The sequence below is a fragment of the Antechinus flavipes genome, chromosome 2 (assembly GCF_016432865.1).
Source record: "Antechinus flavipes isolate AdamAnt ecotype Samford, QLD, Australia chromosome 2, AdamAnt_v2, whole genome shotgun sequence".
Classification (NCBI taxonomy): domain Eukaryota; kingdom Metazoa; phylum Chordata; class Mammalia; order Dasyuromorphia; family Dasyuridae; genus Antechinus; species Antechinus flavipes.
In genome coordinates, this window is record NC_067399.1 from 94,900,520 (window position 1) to 94,925,018 (window position 24,499).

Below are 24,499 nucleotides of genomic sequence, written 5' to 3' on the forward strand. Positions count from 1 at the left end.
CTCCCCCCCTCTTCGATTGTAAGCTCCTTGAGGGCAGAAACTTGGCATTAGTGCTTAGCACAATGTCTGAGACATAGTAGATACTTAATAAATATTTATTGTCTTATTTACTCACATTAGCCTAATAATGGAGTAAGTCTTCTTTGAAAGAAAATTATCCATGGGGCAGTCTGCATTGGAAAGTGGACAAATGATAGCACTTTTAAAATTGTTAAACTGTGACTGATTTGACCTCATTTTCAAGTTAAATGTTCCCTTGGTGCACATTTTAACATATTATGTGTATGTTTTTGGTTTAAATCCTGATATAGGTCACTTCATGTATCAGACAAGGCTCAGAGTTTACTTATAATATGGCAATATAGTATCAGGCTGGTTGACCCTCATCCGTTTAGTTTTATTAAAGCATCAGATCTGTTCAGGATATCTAAAGGTCAGATTTTTGCATTTAAAAGAGCTGACTTTCAGAATTTCTCTCCTAAGGCTGTTGAATGTTATGACTTGTCACTATTTGAGTAGAAATCATAATGAATCCAAACCTTAGAAACCAGTTTTTTTTTTTCCTGAACCCACTGTTTTCTCCTATTGTCATGGGGTTCTGTTATTCAATGTTGAGTTGCAAAGAAATTTGCTTTTGCACACCTGCAAATTTGTGCAGCTAACTCATTTATTATTATTTAGCATTGTCTTAATGTTCTCCTATGACAGCAGAATAGCAAAATTGTAATCATCCTAAAAGCTGAGAATTGTCATGTCCAACTCATCACTGAGAAAGGAAAAATAAAAGGGCTGTAAGTAAATGGGGAAAAAAAAAGAATAAAAATGTAGATCTTGGGCTACTAGAAGCCACCAGGAGATCATCTAGCAATAGGAGGCATAGTTGATGGGCCTGTAGTCAGGATGACCTAAATTCAAATTTGGGCTTAGATGCTTACTACCTGGGTAGTGTTGGGCAAGTCGCTTCACTGTTATTTGCCTCAGTTTTCTCATCTGTAAAATGGGAACAATAAAACCATCTATCTCTCAAGGTAAGTTTTGTGGATCAGATGATAGAATAATTATAAAGCACTTAGCACAGTGCCTGACATGTAGCATGCTATATAAATGTTAGCGATCATTATTATTACAAATGAGGAAACAGAGATCTACAGATTCAAACCTCAAGGGGACTTGCTGAAGGTCAATCAATCAATATGCAATTTTAAGAACTATTAGCCTCTGTGCAAGGTGTTGGGCACATGAAAACAAAAATAAAACAGCTGCTGACATCAAGAATTTGACATTTAATTGAAGTACACAATATGTTTATATAGAACTATTAACAATATTAATGTAATGTAATTTGGGGGAAGAAAGGTACTAGGAGTTGGAGGAATTGGTAAAGTTTCCACGTAGAAGGTATCTCTAGATGAACAAATCTAGGGATTCTTTAGTTTTGAAAAATACTAGAGATTCTAAGGAGCAGTGGTAAAGGCATTGAAAACATAAAGAACAACAGTCAGTGTGAAAAGCCTGGAGGTGGGATTTGGAGTGTCATATGTGAATAAGAGCAAGAGAGCTGTTGGGCTGGTCCTTAGACTAGAGGATTGGGTGTGATGCCTAAAGCTGGAAAGGTAAGTTGGGACTAAGTTCTGAAGGGCTTTAAATACTAAACAAAAGACTTTCAATTTGATCCTAGACATAATGATGAACAGCTGGAGTTTACTGAATAGAAGAGGGACATGGTCAGATTTATACTTTAGGAAAATCACTTTGACAGCTGTGTGGACAATGGATTAGAGAGGAGAAATATTTAAGACAGGGAGACCAATTAAGAGGCTACTGTGATAGTTCAGACAAGCAAAGGAAAAGAGGTCGATACAAAGTGGTAGCCATGTGAATAAAGGAAGGGGACTGATGCAAGAAATCTTGAAGATGTGGAAATGAGAAGATTTAGCAACTAAATGGATGTGTGGATTGTGGGGAAGGGAAGAGTCCAGGGTAACATTGAGATTGAAAGGATGGTGATACCCTTGATAGAAATAGGAAAATTCAGAAGAAGAGTGAGTTTGGGGGTGAGGGGAGTGAGTTCTGTTTTGTATGTCCTGAATTTGAGTTGTCTCTGGGATAGCCAGTTTGAAATATTCATTTGGTAATTGCGATATAGGACTCAGAAGAGAAACGTTAGCTGTTCAGTTATTTTTCGACTCTCTGTGACCCCATTTGGCGTTTTCTTGGCAAAAGCACTTGGGTGGTTTGAGAATTCCTTCTCCAGCTCATTTTACAGATGAGGAAACTGAGGCAAATAGGGTTAAATGACTTGCCCAGGATCACACAGTCAGTATTTGAAGCTACATTTGAATTCAGAGTCTTCCTGACTCCAGGACCATCACTGTATCCACCATCCCATTTACCTGGCAGGAAGAGAAGATAGAGCATAATATATAAATATGAGGGGTCATTCGAATACAGATAATCATTACACCTGGAGGGGCAGATTAGTGTAGCAATAGAGAAAATGTACAGTGGCTTCTCCCATTCTTAGGGACTGTGGTATGAATGCTAATCCAGGAAAGGAGATAGGGAAGAAACAGTCAAACTGGCAGGAAAAGAACCAAGAGAGAGCAGTATTATGAAAATCCAGACAGGACAGTGTCCAGGAGGATAAGAGAGTCAACAGCAACAGATAAGTCAAGAAGGATGGGGGAACTGAGAAAATGCTATTGGATTTAGCAGTTATGAAATCATTATTAGTCAGTGGCAGAGAGTTAAGTCCCAACTGCAACCTTCTAAACTCCTGTTGTGGGCTTGGATTTTATTCCAGAAGCAGAGAATCACTAAGAAGAATCACTCAGAATCCATCCACCATGACTTAAACCAGGATGAAATCTCAACAAGTGTTCACCTACCCCTACCCCACATGTAAGACCTGTCCAATACATAGTGGCAGTGAAGTATTTTTATTCACCATACTGTAATTGTTTTAAAAAGCTATCTATATTATCGATTTAAGGAAGCTAAAAAGATTCATCCATCTTTCACAGGCAATTAGTTTATTGCTATCGTTACAAACCCTGAATTTTAAAAAGTACTACTAAAATGAGAGAAAAAAGAGGAGAAAGAGAGAAGAGATCAGGTATGTGCAAAACATTTTTGTTAAATGAACATGGTTAAATGGCAGGAAGGGAGCCTTCTCTTATTTTAATTCACAAGAATAAGATTTTCATATTTATTGTGTAAATTGTATAAGTATATTTAATACTATTCAAAAATTTCTGTGCTCTGTTTTTCAAAACTGTTTATATCTTAGAACTTAGCCAGAAAGTGACTTCCCATTTTTTAAATGATGTGAGATCTCCATGCTTTCAAATAGATGGGACCCATTAAGCAGATGGCAATTGCTAATCAAAGTGAATGTTTTTATTTGCTGGTCTTTAGCAACCTATAATTTAGGAGTTGAGACATTAGTGCTAATCAATTAATCAGTGTTTATGAAGCATTCACCATGTACCAGACACTAGCAAGTACGGGAGATACAGAGAAAAAAAGAAAAACAAGTGTTAATTCTCAAGGAGATGGATGATCTTATGATATGTATGTACAAGGTATGTATAGAGTAGATAAGAAGTAACCTGAAATGAGAAGCCTTTAATTAGCTAGGATTAAGATAGACCTTTTGTCACAGATGGAATTTGGGCTGAATCTTGAAGGAAGCCGGGAACTCTAAGAAGTACAGATGAGAAAGGAGAGCATTCTAAACATGGGGCCATATAGGGTAAAGGATAAAGGCCTGGAGACAGGCGTATGTGATCAAGTCATCTTCCCAATCAATGAATGCTAATAGTTCCCTATCATCTATACTCTAAGTATAAATAAAATAACTTATTTTATATAAAAATGTAAAAAAAATTTAACTCATGGACTATACAAAAACAGACAGTGGACCATATTTGTCTCTCAAGTTGTAGTTTGCCTTGTTCAGTCATGTCTGATATTTTGTGACCTCCTTTGGGATTTTCTTTGCAAAGGTCCTACAGTGATTTTCCATTTCCTTCACCAACTCATTCAACCCTCTCACTCAGAGTTAAGTGACTGGATCAGGATCACACAGCTAGTGTCTGAGGCAGGATTTGAACTTCCATCTTCCTGATTCCAGGGCTAGTACTTTATCCACTGTACCATCTAACTGCTCAGGTATCAGTTTGCTTAGGGGACAGTTACTCCCAATTTATGGGATTGAATATAAAGTCACCTTTTAAAAGTACTTTGTAAATATTAGCTCCTTTGATGTTCACAACAGCCCTAGGAGGGGGGGTGCTATTGTTTTCTCCATTTTACAAATGTAGAAACTGAGGCAGATAGAGATTAAAGTGACTTGCTTGGGATCACACAGGTATTTCTTACTATAACTCTTCATCCTTTGCTTCACACATCTGGCCTAAGAAACAAATACACAAAATATAGAAAATACTAATACAAGAGACAAATTTTGTCTCTTAGGAATCATTAAACTTTGTTGAGAAGAAATAATTGTAATATGTCTCCTCAAGGTAATAATTTATGCAAAAAAATTAGGACAGGTAAAGGAATAGAGGAGATCAGAGGGGGAAGTATCATTGTATATAAAGAAACTATACTCATATAAGAAAATCTAGGAACCTGTGGGAAGCACAGGATAGAACATTTGGAAAAAGCTCAGAAAGAGAAGTGATGTTATTATCAGAGTACTAGTACATGTACTACAGAGACAGAGCAGTTTTGTAGTTTGAGAAGTAGAACACAGGGTTATGACAGAGGCATAAGAGAGAAGGATGATGGGAGAATTTAATTATTTAAACATTTGTTAGAAAACTTTGTCCAAAGCAGGGAAGCTAATAATTTTCTGGTTTTTCTTGATGATAAGTTCTTTCTTTGAGAGGTAAAAGAAGCAATGACCCTCTTCACCAAAAAGAGAAATCAAAGTTGCAAATCTTTAATTTTACTCTTCCTTCTCTCTAAAATTTAATTTTTCAATGAACAAAAATCTATTTTGTACCCCTCTCACATTCTCTTATTCTGAAAAAAAGAAAACAGAGTCCTTATAATAAATATGCATAGTCAAACAAAACTTATTTTCATATTATCCATATCCAAAAAATGTCTTATCCTAAATCTGTCACCTCTCTTGCAAAATGGGTAGTATGGTTCATTATCTATCATCTGGAATCATGATTGGTCATTGTTTTGATTTGAGTTCTTAAGTCTTTCAGCAGTGTGTGTGTGTGTGTGTATTCATGTGTTTGTAGTATTCTTATTGTATGAACATTTCTCCTGGTTCTGTTCATTATTTCTGTATCAGTTCCTATAAGTATTCCCAGGTTTTTCTGAAACCAACTTTCTTAGAAATGATGGGATTCTTGGGCAGAAATAGCTATTCTATTTTAGAAATTGTTTTTGAGGAACAGAGGCTTGGTCTGATAGGCACTGGAGATTTTAGGGAGAATGTATTTCAAAGGTTTCACAGCAAGGATGGGTAGGATTCCCATTGAATAAAATTCTATAGGGCTTTCAGTTCAGGAAGAAAGGTAAGCTCAGAAGAATAAGATCTGCAAAGATAACTGAGCCAAATTTATAAAATTGAGTTTTTTCCTCAATTGATAAATGGTCAAATGATATGAATAGGCAGCTTTTAGAAGGAAGAAATCAGTTATCAATAGTCACATGGAAAACTGCTCAAAATCACCATTAGAAAAATGCAAATTAAAAGAACTCTGAGGTATTACATGTCACAAACATCAGATTGGTGAATATGATAGAAAAGAAAAAATGACAAATACTGAAGGGGATATGGAAAAAAAGGTACATTAACTAGTACATTGTTGATGGACTTGTGAACTGGTTTGGACATTCTGGAGAACAATAAAATTACATACTCTTTGGTCCACTAATACCACTACTAGATCTGTATCCCAAAGAGAGCAAAGAAAAGGGAAAAGGACAAAAATATTTATAGCAGTTTTTTTTTGTAGTGCCAAAGAATTGGAAATTGAGAGAATTGGGACATAGCTGGACAAGTTGTGGTCTATCATTGTGATAGAATGTTATTGTGTATAAGAAATGATGAGCAGGGAAGGTTTCTATGAACTGATGCAAAATGAAATGAACAGGACCAGGAGAATACTGGACACAATAACAGCAATGTTGTAAGGATGATCAATTGTGAAAGACTTAGCTACTCTGATCAAGACAATGATCCAAGTCAATTCCAAAGGACCCATGATGAAAAATGTTGTCCACCTCCAGAGAGAGATCTGATGAACTCTTAGTACAGATTGGAAACATGATTTTTCATTTTTAATGTTTCTTGCTTTTTATTTTTTGAAACATGACTAATAGGAAAATACGCTTTGTATGACTTCACATATATAATTGTTATCATATTGCTTGCCTTTTCAATAAGTAGGGGGGGATAGGAGAGCATGAGAGAATTTGGAACTGAAAATTTTAAAAAAGAATGTCAAAAATACATGAATTAAAAATAAACTTAACAAAGAATAATAACTCCAAGATACAGAAAAACAATTCCATTGAAGAGCAAAAAGAGGATTGTCCTGAGCATATGTACAGGGAATTTAAATTTTTAAAGATATGTAGAAGATATATTGAAGATCAGGAAATGGGATGAATACATAACAGTCACATGGTTCTCTAAGAATAGTGTCAGGATCACTTAAGCTCAGAATGAACTGACACTGGGAAAGAAAGCTAAAGAAAACAAAAAATATTTTTTTTTCCTTTTCCATATTAGATAGAGAAGAGAAGATAATCAAAATGTCAATAAGACTGCTTTTTATTCAGGGTTAATGGGACAATGATTACTTTTGATCATGAGAAGTCTGAACATTCAGTTCTAATTTTGGTTCTGGATTTCTTTTTCTTTCAACATATCCACTTTGCACTTGAGAGGACAGAATAAAAATGGCTAATAGAGAGATGAAACCCAAGATAATAAGACAGTAAGTGAGAATTTAACTTCTATTGTTAAGTTCAAATTCAAGATGAAGGAATTTGCTGTTTGTTGGATATAACACTTTATCTCCAGAGTTCCACCTTTTTCTGCAGGCTTTTCATTGGCTCCTCTCCCCCATGTCTCCCCCTTCCATCCCTGAAATAGTCTCCTCATATCTGCCTCCTCAAGGCTCATCTCAAAGTCCACATTCTGCAAGAAGACTTTTCTGATCCCCCTCAAGGCTTCCACTGGGATGACCTCCAAATTTTCAAATATATATATATATCAAATATATAATACACACACACACACACACACACACACACACACACACACACACACATATATATATCTCCTGTGTACATAATTTCTTGTCATTCTATTTTGAACTTTTTGAAGGAAAGGAGTCTTTTTGTTTTTCTTTTCTGCCCTAGTTGTTAGCACCATGCTTGGCATGTAATAAGTGCTTAATGAAAACTTGTTGATGGCTTGAATGGGACTAATGGGAAATGAATAAAAGTCTGCAAACTCTAGTCTCTTTGCTTAATTTGGTTCCTGGTAAAATTTGAGAAGCTATTATTTAAAGGGATAGTTAGGGAAAATCTAAAAGAGGATGTGATGAGCACAAGGGTGTCAACATGGCTTCATCAAGAATAAACCAATCTGGACCATCCAATTTATCAACCAATGGCATATTATTATTGATTATCCTCCAGTTGTTTCATGTATGTACATCTTGATCCTGCAAGGGTACCATAAATTCCCAGAACATAAAGACTGTACAGGTTTTCAAGATTCAGTTTGTATTATTCCTCCTCCAGAAAGCTTCTTCAGCTAACTCTAGCTCATAGGATTCTTAACATTTAATATTGTAAATGTCCATGGTTTTGACTGATTGTTTATGTCAAGATCTTTGATTTTAATTTTAGAGAACTTAATCTTTCTGAGCCTGTTTCTTCTTATGTGAAATGAGGACAATACAATATATGCCATGTTGTACTGTGAAGGAAAATTGTGATGGAATTGTGAAGGAAAGTACTTTGTGAATCTCATAGTGCTTTATAAATATTGAGAGTGAGAAGTTATAATAATGAAAAGTTAGGGAATTGGGTGTCAAATTCTTCCTTAAAGCACATTCATTGGCTGATTAATCAAGTACTATATGGGGATATTTCTTTCATTTTTGTATTGACCTATTATTTATCACTTGTGTAATTATGTAACATTTCACATATTTATATTCCATCTAACTAAATTGTAAAGTTCATAAGGCATGGATCAATCAATTAATCAACCAGCATTTGTTAAGTACTTACAAATGATTACTTCATGTCCCCCTATTATAGTACTGTTACCTGATACAGGCACTCAGCAAATATTTGTTGATTGATAGCTTTATAAGTTATATTAGAAATGATAATTTATATTACACTTTAGGTTTGCAAAGGCTTTACAAATATTATCTTTTAAAAAATCTTCACAATTCTGGGAAGTGGGAGCTAATATCACTCCCATTTTACAGATGAGAAAATTGAAGCAGCCCAACAGTTAAATGGCTTGATCAGAGTGACATGGATAGTGTCTAAAGTCAAATTTGAACTCAGATCTTGATTTGAATCCAGCACTCTCTCCACTGGGCCACTCTGTTCCCATCTACCCATCTGTAATAGACCCTTCTTTTTGTTACTGGTGTTTCATTCTTTCCAACCCTTCTATCATGCTTTCCTGAACCCTTTCATTCTGTTAATGTAACAGGGAACTGACCAATGAGAGCTCCATCGATAGAGCATGGGCAGTGAGAGCAATTAACTATCTGTCTAATTCACTGGAAGCTTACTTTCAGACAGGCATGATAGCATGAAACAGAATGGCCCGGCTTTCCAATTTGTAGCATGTGTAGACATTCTATAATTGGTTTTAGTCATCTCATGTCAAATTTTTCACTGGCTGAACCAATGGGGATGTATTCCAAAGGCACTAACTAGACAGGAGAAAGAGAGAGACAGAGACAGAGACAGTGACAGAGAGAGAGAGAGAGAAAGAGAGAGAGAGAGAGAGAGAGAGAGAGAGAGAGAGAGAGAGAGAGAGAGAGAGAAGCCAAAGACACAGAGACAGAGAAAGATGGAAAGACAGAGACAAAGAGAAACAGAGATAGTGAAAGAGAGAGAGAGAGAGACAGATATAGAGACAGACAGAGAAGTGAGAGACAGAAACAGAGAGACACACAGAGAGACAGAGAGAGAGACAGAAGGGATGAGGGGAGAGATGTTGGAATCCTAGTGTTAACTCAACTTGAAACAAAGTGATAACTCAAGGGAGGTGTGAATTCACAAAGTTACACAGTTAACTTTGTGAATCTCCCATACTTGTGAATTCCAATGAGTAAAGGTGTAAACACAAGCATTGTATCAATTAGTTCTACTTATTACCTTGTTTCAGGTTCTGGCCCAAAACATCTTCTTGTAAAATCAGATTAATAATCATCAACTCTAATGAGTTAGCAGTTTGTAAATTTTCCAACACCTCTGATGGGAGAAACTTTGGGCCATCTGGGGGCCATCATATTTTGCCTCTATGAATGTGCTCTTTTAGGTGAAAGATTTGGAGATGGCGATGACCTAAAGAACTTTTATCAGAATAGTGAACCATCAGAGAAGTCTGGGAGCCAGAATCTGTGCCAGATTTTGTGGCTAGCTAAGACAATAAGGGAAAATGTCCTGAATGATTTGTTTGATCTAGCATAGATAGATTAAGGAAACCCAGAGAGAGCATTTAGAAGTGAACTGGTGGGGCTAGTGTCTTGTAGCAAAACTGAGACAGAACCCACTATCTCTATGGATGGAGGTGGAATAAGGGTAAATGTGTCCTGAATTATCAGGGACAGGGATTTCTGTTCTTGTTATATATTTGGAGTGAATATTCCTTTGTAAGAGATAATTGAAATTGGTTAAAATGAAACTGGGGTATTAGTCATTGGTATTTAGCATTGATAAGAACATTGTGGAATAAGCTTGAGCCAATGGCATCAGAAAAGAGACACCCCCAATTTCTTAGGGGGTACCTTTAGAACCTTGAAGGACAGAGAGCTATGCTCAGTGACATGCCACATCAGTGTGCGAGTTGATATTAGTATTCTCAGATTTTTAGAAAGACTATATTAAAACCCACCAAACAAAAAACCTGCCCTTCTTATTAAACCTGTATTCTACCTCTAGGAAATTACTTTGTATGTAATTTGAATTTCTTATATGAATATTTCTTATATTCAATAGAATATTATTTCCTTGAGGCAAGGACTGTGGTTTGCCTTTGTATCTTTAGCACTTAATACAGTTCTCAGCACCTAGTAGGTACTTAATAAATACTTATTAAATTGAATTGAATTAATGACTAATTTTATTTCTTTTGTACTTTCCCTTCCCTTCTCAGCACCCAATCAGTGGGACTGCCACATAGATAAAATATTCTAATAAAACCTTGTTAAATTGCAGTGAATTGAATTAGGGATGGGGCAGTTTCCCCCAAGGATATCCAACCTTCCTATATCCACAGATTTTCTTCCTCTCTTATCATTTCTCCTCCTCTTCTCAATAAAGGACCACCTTAGCAGGGCCACTTCTGGAAGACAAACCCCAAAGCTAGGGGATGAATTTCACCACTGGGCATATTCCCTATTTCCATACATAAGGCATAGCACTATTAACAGCTGTTGTGGCCACATAATTAACCATTAACTCTATTCTCAGTGACAGGCTCATATTCTTAGTCATTAGTAAAGCTGTCAAGAGTTGGAAGAAGACCTTCTTTCTCCTTCTTCTTCCCGAGCCTTTCCTGAGTAGCTAAGTAACAATCTTTCACTAATCCCTGTGAAACAAGAAGACATATAAAGTCAAGAAAAGAAAACTTTCTACCCCTTAGTTTTTCCTGAAAGTAGTTGCGAAGTCACCTCATGCAATGGGAAAGAACACTCTTTTGAATTTCATCTCTGCCTCTGTGTAATCTAATCTTGATCAACAAACTGGACCTTTTCTGAGACCAGTTCCCACAAATATAAAACAGGGCTAATCACACACAATTCATCTCTGGGGAGCCAATCAGGCAACAGGACTTCATGTAAGCTTCCTATTTAAAAAGAACTAAGCCAATCAGAATCCTTTCATTGGCCTTTGTATTTGGTTGATTGGGTTGACTGTCAACCATGACAGTTTTTTTTTTAAGAGTACCTAAGCATAGATAATTCCCCCACTATAATGTGAACAAAGACATTTTATCAAGATCTCTTGTATAATAGCTTTTCCAAGTCATTTATGCAACGTCTAAATTAAAAAAAAAAAGCCTGAGAGGAAAATGGTAAATATATCCAAGTACATTCAAAAAGAGCCATTTAAAGTCTAATTTTTAAAGAAACAAAACAACTATTCTAACCCTTCTCTCCTGCAAACCAGAGCTCTTCCAGCAATAATATGACATGACAAGAATAACTCTGGTAAATAGAACTATATGTTGAATTCTCCCTGGGGAACATCTGCATCAACTGTAATGATTTCTCAAAAGTATTTTTCAGGAGCAGAGAATATCATTATGTTGTCACATCAGTGACACTGCAGATATGCTTCAGGACGCTCTTTCATTACATGCCTCTGTTTCCAGACACTTAAAACTTTTGGAGAGTTGTATATTATGGAAGTTAGCTCCAACTTAGTGAATCACAAGTTATTAATGAGTTTGAAGATGAATTTGGAGAGAAATTTCCATCATGTATTGGTACTTAAAGAGGATTACCTTTTTTAAAAAAAATTAAATTGTGAGCAAAATATCTTGGTCTATGTTTTCTGGGTCAATGTTACCTAATATATCACTGGCAGGCGAAAAAAAATTGATAATGATTCAGAAACTGGTTTGCTTCTGAACTTTTCAGAGAATATCATTCAATACTCCTACTTTGTATTTTAATTCATCCAGAAATATTTGCTGAGCTCTTGTAGTGAGGTGGACAGTGATGAAGCTATAAGGAACACTAAGACATGATCTTCACCCTCAAGGAGCTTATAGCTCTGTTTATTTTGCTAAACAAAGTGATCTTTTTGAGATTGAATTTTCACAACTATAAAACGGGGTTAATCTCATATGATTCACCTGTAGGGAGCCAATCAGGCAGTAAGGCATCATGTAAGTTTCCTGTTTAAAAAGAACCTTTGTCAGATAATTGTGTTACCAGAATGCCATTGTGTGACTTCATCCTTGCGAGCCCAGTTCTTCTGTTTATATCCAGCTGGTAAACTGTTTTTCTCTGAACACCTATAGCACTTTGTAAGTAAAGCATTTGTAAACTTCTAAGCGTTATACAAATGTCAACAGTTATTATTATTTGTCCCATTCATATGGCACTTGGCACAAATTACTTTGAGAGGCAGCATGGCATAATTGGACATGGAATCAAGAAACCTGGGTGGTGCTAGGATAGTGCTGGGTAAGATAATTAAACTGTTTCCTTCTCTATTGAATATAGAGATTTATAGGCCTGTTGTGAGAAAAAGACTTACTTAGTACAATTTTAACTACTACAAAAATGACATTATTTTAAAAGAATTTATTAAATATGACTCATGTATAGCCAAGGCTCATTCAAAATAACACTACATCCCAATACAGATAAGCCTTGTAGATCCAAAAGTCAATCACTTCCCAGCTGTCAAGGTGGCTGTGCTGGTTAGTGGCTGGATCCTTATGGAAGAAATCCTAATTTTGAGATATGCATGAAACACAATTGAACAAAAATCCTTGTGTAGTTATCCTGGTAGATTAGATTTTGAAGGTTTGAAGGTTGAATTTGTCTTTTTTTTCAAAGGAAGGAATGGAATCTAAAGAGATAAAGCAAGGATAAGAACAGAACTTAAAACAATCTCTCTGGCTTTTCTGCTTTGGGATTTGGAAAAAATAATCAAGAAAGAAAAGAGTGGCCATAGGACTGTTAGAATGTTAGGTCCAAGAAGGACCTTAGAGATGCTATATAATATAGTTTCCTTATTTTACAGAAAAAGCCTCATTTTACATGGGGATCTGAGGCTCAGAATAGTTTAATAACTGTCTTCAAGGTCACATAGCTACTAAAGTTTCAGAGGTGACCCAACAGCCTTGGTCTTCTGACTCTTTGCACAGCATTATTGCCATACCCCTATGTTGACAAAGTGTCTAAAACTGAAAAGCAATTGTGTAGCTTTATGGTTATAGCATTTTCTGTGAAATTTTTAGGAAGTCTGCCTGGGGCTTTAAAGTGTCCTATTAATGGACCACAGTATAGAATTCTAGAGATGGAAGAACTCATCAAGTATAGCCTATACTTGGACATTCCCACTACAGCATCCTGGGGGTGTGTGTGTGTGTGTGTGTGTGTGTGTGTGTGTGTGAGAGAGAGAGAGAGAGAGAGAGAGAGAGAGAGAGAGAGAGAGAGATTGAGAATAAGAGAGAGAGAGTAAGAGAAAGAATGAGAGAGGAAAGAGAGAGAGGAGAGAGAGAGAAAGAGAGAGAGAGAGAGAGAGAGAGAGAGACAGAGAGAGAGAGAGAGAGAAAGAGAGAGAGAGATAGAGAGAGAGAGAGAGAGTGAGAGAAAGAATGAGAGAGGAAAGAGAGAGAGGAGAGAGAGAGAGAGAGAGAGAGAGAGAGAGAAAGAGATTCCTACTACCTCCTGAGACAGACCTCTTTGGATAGCTGTCATTTTTAAGAAGTGTTTTTTTTTTTTAATTTTGTTTTTCTCCTTCCACTTCTTGCTCTTGGTCTTCCTTTTGGGATCAGTAGAGATTATGATTTTATTACTCTTGTTACCCTGCTTTGGACACTAGTTTAAAACCTATCTTTCCAGAAATGTGCTGACCTGCACTGAACATAGCACTTCACATGTTGGTCTAATCAGAATAGAATATATATAATAGATCTATTATGTCATTTTGTCAGGGCACAATTCCTCTTTCTCTTTTTTTTTGGGGGGGGGAGGGAGCAGTGTTTGGAAGGGTTAGACAGGAAGAAGAATGCATAATTTTATTCACCTGAATCTGTGATTGTATTCAGATGGGGAATTCTCATAGTAGCAACTCATTTCACTATTACAGATAGTGCAATTCCTCTGTAGATAGGAGCTCCTCCTTAGAATAGTTGGGGGCTACTAAGATTAAGTGAGTTGCTCTGTGGTCACAAAACAAGTAGAGGACCTTTACCTAGGTCTTTCTGACTCCTAGAGCAGCTTTTTATCTATTTGTTATGCTTTTTCTCGTGCCTTTCTTAATGTGGGCTAAATTTGCTACTCACACTGTGACTCCTATTCAGCTTGTAAGCCACTACAACCTTCTGATCTGTTTCACAACAAGTTTTCTTTCCATTCTTCTCCCATCTTATACTTGTGAGCTGTTTTTGAACCTCTATAAGACTATATTTATCTCTATTAAGTTTTATCTTATTGGACTCGGCCCCATTCTGTGCTTTTCCTCTCCCTAAAGGATATCAAGTACCTTATGAAATAGGCCCATGAGAAGTCTCACAAAGAGGTCTAACTATCTATTTGTGTGGATGGCTTGACCTCTTGTGTTTTGATTTTCTTGAATTTCTTTTCTCCAAAATGCTGGCCTTGACTCTTTCAAGTCCGGGATCCAGGAAAAGAAAGGCTATTTGTCCTAGACACAAAGTGACACACTTTAATTTCTTTCCTCCTCCTCTCTTTCTCACCCCAGGACCCTTTGATAGAAAGCTCCACTGTCAGTTTTCCTGGAGTGTATGTAACTAGGAAAAGTAAAGAAGAGTGGTAGGAAATAGATGGGAAAATTGATTAGTGCAAAGTTTTGAGAGCTTTGAATGCCAAGTTAAGAGGTTTGAAATTTACCTAGAAAGTAATGGAGAACCACTGAAAGTTTTTGATCAAGGGGTAAAATGATCAGAACTGTATTATGGAAATATTGATATGGCAGTAGAAAACAGGATCTGATTAGAGGAGTGACCCAGAAAATAGGAAGAATGCTTAGAGAGGAGATTTTTTGGGATATATTACTATATTGAGGTCCTACACTAGAGTGATGGATGAAAGGCAAGAACAGATTCAAAAGACTGAATAGGATTGATGTGATGAAAGAAAAAAAGAAAAGAGCACATTACATGTTAATTTTTTTCATCCTCTTTGTATCTCTGTGTGTGAATTTCCAGTATAGAAACTTATTTCACAGATACAACTGTATCCTTAACTTATCTTCTTAGGAAGTAATCTTGGGGAACTGAAAATTTATATGACTTGGCCATGGTCATCCAGCTAATATATGTTACATTAAACACAGGATTCGAACCCAGGTATTCTAGCACATCCTAGGCACTTAATAAACACTCACTGGTGGACTCTTTTAAAAGAAACTTTTAAGCTATTTCTCTTTAGTTTTCAATATCATTGCTCCTTTTGGTGCATTTTTAGAGCTTTGTTGTTCAGTCATGTTCATCTTTTTGTGACCCCATTGGTTTGGTTTTTCTTTATTTTTTGACAAAGATATTGGAATGGTTTTCCATTTCTTCCTCTAGTTCATTTTACAAATGGGGAAACTGATGCCAACAGCGTTAAATCACTTGCCCAGCCAGGGTTGCATAGCTAGTAAAGTATTTAAGGTGAATTTGAACAAGGAAGATGACTCCTGACTCCAGATCTGGTGCTCTATCTACTGTGTCATCTAATTACCCACTTTTAGAGATTCACTAAGGTGTTTTGGGGGGATTTGGGCTTTGCTAGCCCAACATGCTGCCATCTTCACATAATTTTTTGGTACCTGTAATTCTATCTTTTATCAGAAATCTCTGTTAGCTAGAGACTATACGTATGACATTCTTTTGTATATTCCCCTGTATTAGTAAGTACTTAAGACTTTTTTGATCATGAATTTTTTGGGGCTAGAATAACCCTATAATCTACTTGCCTCCCTTCTCTTTCTCTCCTCCCAATAATTATTACAAACCTACTATATGTAGGCAAGGTGCTTATATGATAGGGATCCTTTGTGATGGTCTGTCTGAACGTGACATTCTTTTTAACCCTTCCATCCTCTCAGCTTATCAGAAAGCTTTTTAGGTGAACTTTCTATTCTGAAACCTTCTCTGATTCCTCCAGCTCAAGGTAAGCTTTCCTTTCTCCAAATTCATTTGTTACTTAGGGTTAGCGCCATCCATTTTGGTTCTGTAATACTTTTTTGGGCCCAGATTTGTGCTTTCAGTGGTCAAGAGACTCCTGGAGAGGATGTTCCCTCCACTGATTCATAACAATGGCTAGCACTGATATAGTATCTTCTATATGATAGACACTGTATTAAGCACTTTACAGATATATCTCATTTGAGCTTCACAACAACTTTGGGAAGAAGGTACTATTACTATCCCTATTTTATAGTTGAAGAAATTAAGTCAAACAGAGGTTAAGTATGAAGGTCACACAGGTAGCAAATGTCTCAGGCTGAATTTGAATCCAGAATTTCCTGACTTCACTGCTAGTGATCTGTGCCAATAAAATGCCAGATTAGCAACTGTTCTGCAATTTATAGTCCCAGCAAGTCTCTTGTGGGCACTGTTGAAGTGATTTGCTCAATGTCACATAACCAATATATATCAGAAGCCAAAATGGCAACAAGATCTTCCTGACTCAGGCTGGTTCTAATACAACACATTTTCTCTATAACTGTTCTTTGTTTCATGAGTCTCCCAAACCAAAATGTAAGTTTCCTCTTTTATTTATAGTGTCCAAATAAGCTCACTTGGTTGAATCCATAGTATCCAGCACAGGACTAGGTACAAAGAAGGAGTTCAATTAATGAATTGAATTTAAAGATAAAAGAAGAGAAAAAAATTTAGTAACAATGTCAGGAGGCTGACATCATTCCATTACTATAGAACAGTGCAAACAGCAAGCTTTTTACTCTTCTAAAAATTCATCATATTGTCTTCCAATAAAGTCAAAAGTTTAATCTTTCAATAGGCACAACATGCAAAGAATAAAGAGCCATAATTATTATTAGCATTTTCTTACTAACAGATTTTAGAAGCTGTTTCCATATCAAGTAGATCAACCTTTTTGTTGTCATAGAGACAAAGATCTTTATATAACTATGGGCAAGGTGAGAGTTTTGTTTTTTTTCTTTTCCCTCTGGTTGCCTGGAACTAATGAGAAAAGAAGGAAAAATTTAAAATCAACCCTTTTATGAGCTACAAGTTCACTGTTTTCCCCTTAATTAAGATGAACTAGAATGTGGGAGGCTATTTCTTGATATCACACTGGAAGAATCTCTAAACTCTATTTTTATATTTCAAATGCCTAGAACTTAAAATATGAAGATGGAGCAAAGACTTGAAAACTACCATTTAAAGCATTTGTAAGCAATAAGCTTATCTCAGTGATGATAGGTAATTCTGATCTGAATACATTTTTAACATCCCCTTGTTATTCACTTTTGGGGGTCCTTTGATTTTACTAAGGCCTGAAGTGACTGGCACTTAAAAATTTATGGAGACATTTTTCATCTACTACATCTACCTTCTAAGGGAACTCTCTCCTCCTTCTCAACATCCTTTAACCCAATAATTGTCCTGTCTAAATAATGTAATCCATATAATGCAAAAAACTGTGGTTTGGTAATCAGGAGACCTTGGATATGCTGCTTGTTATATGAACTTGGATGGCAATAAAAGTAGTTCATATATTCATGTTGTAGACTTTGCAGTACATTTTGTCACAGTGAGAAATTCAGCAGCCCCAGCGATGCTACAGAGAAAATTGAGTCCACAGGATATTAAAAAAACAGAGCTACTGAACTGGTAATTACTGGGAAGGCATGACCCATTGGGAACATGGAAAAAGTGGGATGGAATAGAGGCAGCAGTCTGAATGGGAACAATCATCAGCCAGAAGTCCTTTCCAAGGGCAAAGCCAAGTACAAGCCAAAAGGGAAAAGGGCTGGCTGATTTCACTCTACTCCCCACCCCAAACTTCTTCAGATTCTGTGTGTACTTCCATCCTTGCCCAGAATGGGGCAGTTCTGCTTCTGATTCCACTGGATTTAACTTCCTCACTGGCAGCCGGAGGACTTCTCAGAATCCTATACAGATGAAGCCTGCTTATAGATAGATCAATCAATTGATATAGATGCCTATCTATATTGATAGATTCATCTAGATTTCTATGCCTATATCACTTGAAAGTTTATAAAGGTCTTTATTCATTAAGACCAAATATCTTTAGCTTTATTTTACAAGTAGGTTTATTTTACAGGGGATTTAAAGAATTTGAAGGAGCTGTTTACTCCTAAAATTAGTGAGCAGGAATTCAGAGGAAATTGATAAAACTTAGCTCAAATGCCATCTCCTACATGAAATATTTCCTTGCCACCCTCTGTCCCCTAACAATTATTTTGTATATATTTATATGTGTACAAATGTCAATTAGTATAGAGGGTAGAAAACTGGCCTCACAGCCAGGAAGACTTTGTTCTAAGTCTCACCTCTGATATGGAGTGGCTGTGTAACCCTGGGCAAGTCACTTAACTCCTAAGTGCTCTAGGTAATGGTCTCCCGATATATCTGTTCCCCTATATATCTAGGTTCCTATCTCTCTATATGTGATTTTTGTGTTTCTCTTCCTCCACCTCCCATTGAATGAAACTTCTTCTAGGCTAATTTCTAGACCAATGATTCTTTCTTTTCTTTTCTTTTTTTGTCTTTATGTCACTAGTTCCTAACAGTTCCTGGTACACACACACACACACACACACACACACACACACACACACACACAGTAGTCACTTTATAAATGCTTGTATCAATCAAATTGATTGAGAAGTGGGGAATTGTCCAGAGTGAGCTCAAATAGGAGGCTGAAGGACCTTGAATTAATTCCATATGAGAATCAGTTGAAAGAACAAGAGGTGTTTAGCCTGGAGAAATCTTAGAGGGAAGAAATGTTAGCAGTCCTCAAGGATTTGAAGGGTTGTCACCTGGAAAAAGGATTAGACTTGTTCTGTTTGGCCCTAGAGGGCACAATTACTTGCAAAGATTTAAAATTGCAAACAGGCAGATAAAGGTTTAAGATTATGGGGGGGAAAGTCTTTGAGAAAATTCACACAATGGGATATGCTGTCTTTGGAAGGGGTGAGTTCTTTAAGCAAAGATGGATGACCATTTATTAGCTATGTCAAAGAAGGCATTTCTTTTTTTCAGTTTTGTCTTGACCAAGGTGACTTCTGAAGCCCCTTCAAGCTTTAGTTTATATTTATGACATATGAATTGAAAGAGATGAGAAGAGATTTTCCAAAGGACATTATTGAGTAGTGTATTTCTCCCTTACTCTCTCTGAGGAGGAGGTAATTTATTTAAAAATTAAACTTAAAATACACACACACAACACACACACACATACACACACACACGCACGCACCTCTTCTCCCACTTTTTTGAGGGGAAATCGAGCAGAGATCTGGTATTGCATTTAATACAATTGTGTCTCACTCTAAAAATACCTTTATACATATGCTCCAAATTTACTCAATAGGGACAAAGCCTTTTTCTGTGCTGGTAGTTTAGACTAAGCTATAACACATCTCTGGAAAAGATACCGTCTAGTGACAAATCCACTCTAAAAGGGTGAATGAATGCTATAAAAATAATATTCAGGGAATAGGCTTGAAAAGGGAGATGGAGAAGAAATCACAAAGACATTGAGGAAAGGGGCCCTATGGGAAAGCGTGCATTAAGGGGAACTTGAATCGAAGCAGGAGAGATGAACTCTCTTGTTTAGCAAATTTTGCCAACATCTAGCCTTGGTGAAAGTGGATGGAAAATGTGGCTAGCTTTCTTTGCTTTTTCGGATCAATAATATCCTCCCCTATCTACTCAACTCCCTCCTCCCCATCTCATATTTCCTTTCCAACAAAGAGGAAGGATTGAACTTGGTGTCCTGTGCAGCAAAGTTGATGCTTGCAATAACTACCCATCGCTAATTGATATACTGGCACACAAAGTTGGAAGAGTAAAACTAGATTGTCTTCTCAAAAGATAAAGGCTGAGCAAGCAAAGTGTGTGGGATGAATTGGGAGGGTTTCCTATCACTAATGTTCTTAATTTGGGAAGGGAACTATCATTTTTGGTCTCCCCCAAAGAAGAGAAAGCTGTGTTACAGAATAAAGCCCGGATTAGAGCTAGAAGGTCATCCGCTCTTTACCCAGGAGGAAATTGAGGTCCAAGGGAGCTAAGGGACTTTCTTGCCCATTTTCAACCAGAGAGCAAGTGGCAGAGCCAGGTCCTCTGAAGTCAAATCTGTTTGTTCTTTATTTCTGGGAAGCTGATGGGGCCAGGAGGTGCTGACAGCCGCACCGTGAGGGTCGTCCACTCCTTTCCTTCTTTTTCTCTTTCCTTCCCCTCCCTAAAGCTACTCGCTGAGGTTACTCACAGCCTGGTGAATCCCGGACCAGCGTCTGGGCAGCGCAGGGCGCCGTTGGGGCTGCAGCTGCAAAAGTCGGGACAGCGCGTTCTCGTGGGCAGAGGCCACAGCAGCAAGAGCAGCAGCAGCACGAGTGGCAGCCCTGGCAGCCCTGCCAGGGTCAGTAGCCGCCCCATTGTCTTCCTCAAAGCCTCTCACCCATGGCGTGGGCTACGGGAACAGCGGCTCCAACCCGGGACCTTTCTCCACTCCTTCCCTGAACCCTGCTTGGGGAAGCAACTTGTTTCTTGTCTCCTGTGCCGGCTTCCTGGTCCCGGGGTATCAGTTCCCAAAGAGGCCTCTCTCCACCCTCCAATCCGAGGGATTACCGTTTCTGCTCCAACTGGGACCTTGCCCGACGGCCCAGCTTCATCTCTCTCAGCCCCGCCCCACACCGCCCCCCCTCTCCTTGGAGCAGGTTCCTGGGCAGCCCAGAGTGGTCCCAGTTATGGGTCATAGGATGAGAACTGGAGTAAATCTGGAAACCTGGTTTCTTGTTCCTGCCTCGACAATGGCTACTTTTTTGTTTTTGATTGTTTATTCTTGAGAACTAGCACAAAGTTCCATTACTCTCCTCTGAATTTCAACTTCCTCATCTGTAGAACAAAGATAGTAGATTATTGTGAAGGTTAAAGAGGGTTATGAATTTGAAAGAAGTTTAAAAATGCAACTGGGTCCTTGAATAGGAGCAAGATTTTCTAGTGACTAAAAGATAGCACTCTCACTTATCTGGAATATAACTGCTCTTCTCTTCCCGTCTAAGTGGAGAAATCTACAACCCCTGGGAATCCTAGAAGAATGGGAAAATGAGCAGACTGGGAGACCTCTGGACTGGAGAGGTGTTTTAGTTTTATGAAATGCACACTTTATGTGCAAAGCACAATTTATTAGATGATACAAGGGAGCATATGTTAGGAGCAAAGGAGAGTTGCAATGAGAAACTTGAGGAGAGAGAAAATAATGTTTTCTATTTCATTGAAATCTAAAAATTGTTTTCAATCCTAGATCCTCATGACAAATAGTAGTCGGGATAGGTATCCCCATTTTACAGATCCGGAAATTGAAGCTCAGAAATTTGAAACTCAAAGTAATTGATCTCTTCAATGCAAAGAGATTTTTGCTTTAATTCATTTGTATTATGTTTGCTGGGCCATGAAGTTATTATTATTATTTTTTAGCATATATGTATATAAATGCTGATACACTTATCTGTCTGTACTTTTATCAATGTATGTTCCCTTCCTCTGCCATTCTGTGCCTAGTGATTTGAAATAGTCTTTTTTTTTTTCTTTATTGATTGTTGATCATGTTAGTTAATTGGTAGATTGGAGGATTGCTATAAATGTTTACCAATATTTTAGCAAAGGATTTTATAAAAGTATGATAGAGAAAAGTATAATAAGATGGATTTGGAATTGCCATAATGGCCAGACCCAAGATAGTAAAAAATGATTTAATGTCAGCTTCAACAAAGTCTACAGTACAGTGCATCAGGGATCTCTGCTTGGTTTTGTGCTTTTTATACTGTTATAAATCTCTTAGACAAAGTTCTACGATTCTCTTAATGCTGCATAAAATTGTCTTAGCTTTTTTGCCTGTGATATCACCTCAAACTCATCTTAAGCTTTAATCTGCTAAAGTCCCAAGATCCTTTTCAAAGGAATTTATATCTAGCCAATGACCCTCTTCTTTTCATTTTGTCTTTGTGAAATTGACTTTTTTTTTTAAACCAAGGGTGAGACTTGACATTAATCTCTATAAAATTTCCATCTTCTTACATTTAACCCAAGGTTCTACTCTGTCAAGATTTTTTTTGAATTCTTACTATCATACAAAGAATTGGTTTTGTGTCATCTGCAAATTTGAAGCAAGACTTATGCCTTAATCTGGGCCATTGATAAAAATGATAATGGTACAAAGTCAAGCACAGGTATCTAGAAAACTCTACTAGAGACCCTTTTCTAAGTTGACATGGAAACTTTAAAGGACTACTTTTTGAATCAGAACACTTAAAAATTCTGAATATCCTTTATGGAATATTAACCAACCCACATTTCTTCAACTCATTTTTAAGACTCAACTCAAACACACTTTCTTCAGTAGGCATTTCTTGGTTCCCTTGGCTTCTAGAAATAGTTTTTAAAGATTACTTTTCTCCTTCTCTGTGTGTAGCTTGAAGATACCTATTTATTTACACTGTGTCTTTCTCTTTAAAGTAAGTTTTTTGGAGACAGAGACAGTCTTTTATTATTACTATTATTTTTTTCTGAACATGGTAAGTGCTAAAGAGTTAGTTGATTAATTGGTTAAATAATATTATAACCATGACCTGGGACTTCCTGGTTCTGGGTTTATGTGGAACAGTTTAAATCTTAGGGGCTACCCCAAAATTTTATTCTCTTTTTCATTTGGTGTGAAGATCTCATTACCACCTGGATGCCTTAGAATCAGCCAGAGTCAGGATAAGCAAAAGTCCTTGGTCTTTATGGGTAGAAGTGAAGGGAATGGACACAAGCTCTCCACGATCTCCCTTCAGCAAGTGATTCTGGCTTGTTTTACTCCACCCTCTAATCTCTCCCACAATTCTCTGTATACACCAAAAGATGGAGCCAGCCCAGAATAGTGAGAAGGGCCATTTTCCAAACATATGTTAATAGAGTATTGTCCAATAAGTAATTAGCCTTAAGTGCTCAGTTGTCTGATTCTAGTGCATCTACTCAGAATTTCAGTCCTTTACAATTTGGAATGCCCCTTTTTGCTCTGGATAATCTCAGAATATAGCTCATGTTTAGGTTTTCCCCCACATTTCATATAGGTATTCAAAGTAATAAATTAATTTTTAGGTACATTTTTTATTTCACCCTACCCAAAATGCAGTAAGCTGAAAGAATCCATAGTAGCTCATAAATAATCAATATCATTTTATTCTTCCTCTATTGATGCCTACTTTCCCACAAAGTCCTAAATTTCTCCATGCTTAGTGCCACTCTGTGTTTTGTAGTCCCTTAGTAAGAAAGAAACTGAACTTAGGTATTCCAGACAGGTAACATTTCAGTATTCTAGTGAATCTTCTCTTCAATTATAATAAGACTTTTCAAGGACTTGGCTGTCTTCATGATCCCATTGGAGTTATTATATATAGAGATAATACCATTTTCATATCAGACTCACAGTCTGAATGCTAGATTTTCATCATGGAATCTAAAGACCAGATTTTTTGCTCCTCTATATTAGACGGAAGTCCCTCATTTCTGCTTCTGCCAACACCACAACTATATCCTTGATCTTCTTTCAAAACTCAGGTTTACTTGGGAAATTCCCCTTTTCTCTAAAAGATCTGAATCAAGGACTTTAAAATTTGGGATTACCCAAAAGTCGACTTTGAACTTTATGCCCATTCTTTGGTTCAATTCTGGGATCCTGCTGCCCAGTGAAACCTCCCTTCTTTGACCAGAAGCCCAGTGTTAAAGAACTATAATGTTTAGGAGATTCTGTTTCGGGTCACACAGATGAGAGTATATGTATTTATGTTTCCAAGCCATAACAAACAGCAAGCTAGTAGAGAGGGAAAGTGGCATTTCCCCCTCCTTCCCTACACTGGTTGTTCTCTCAGCATCTCTTAGGAGAAAGCATAATTGGAAAAACCAAAATGAAAAAGATCCCAAAGTTCTCTGTTGGCTTTTTGATAAGTCACCACAAAGAATGGCTTCTTCCATGAGAGGCTATGCTTCTGAGAGTCTGAATCAACCAATTCTTCATAAGGACAGTTTAAGTTACTGAAATTTAATTAGATGTCTTTAGCCCTCCCATCAAAGTACCAGTGGACATATCTACACCCTTTCATTAAGGTGCTTCCAAAAGTCCCAAGCAAAGGCTCAGTGTCCTGCAAGTTCATCAAATTGATCAGAAAATTCCCTTGTTCAATCTCCCAGAGAAGCATGTAAGACATTATAAAACATTTTATTAAAATTTAGGTAAACTCTATCTAAATAATTCCATCATTGACCCTCTTCTCTCCCAACAAAGTATAAGACTAGCAACTGTCAAAAAAG

General features: G+C 37.1%; 1 protein-coding gene across 4 annotated transcripts in view; it reads right to left on the minus strand.

The window, feature by feature from the left end:
* The window catches only part of LHCGR (luteinizing hormone/choriogonadotropin receptor), a 77,411-nt gene extending 56,580 nt beyond the window's left edge, over positions 1 to 20,831 (minus strand). For 2 of the 4 annotated variants that reach the window (XM_051975243.1, XM_051975241.1), the window contains exon 1: positions 20,418 to 20,831. In XM_051975243.1, coding sequence (XP_051831203.1) covers positions 20,418 to 20,584 — 167 coding nt within the window. In that variant the 5' untranslated portion in view covers positions 20,585 to 20,831. The remainder of the gene's footprint in view (positions 1 to 20,417) is intronic. The other 2 variants (XM_051975244.1, XM_051975242.1) reach the window with 1 other exon arrangement.
* Positions 20,832 to 24,499: the final 3,668 nt, after the last annotated feature.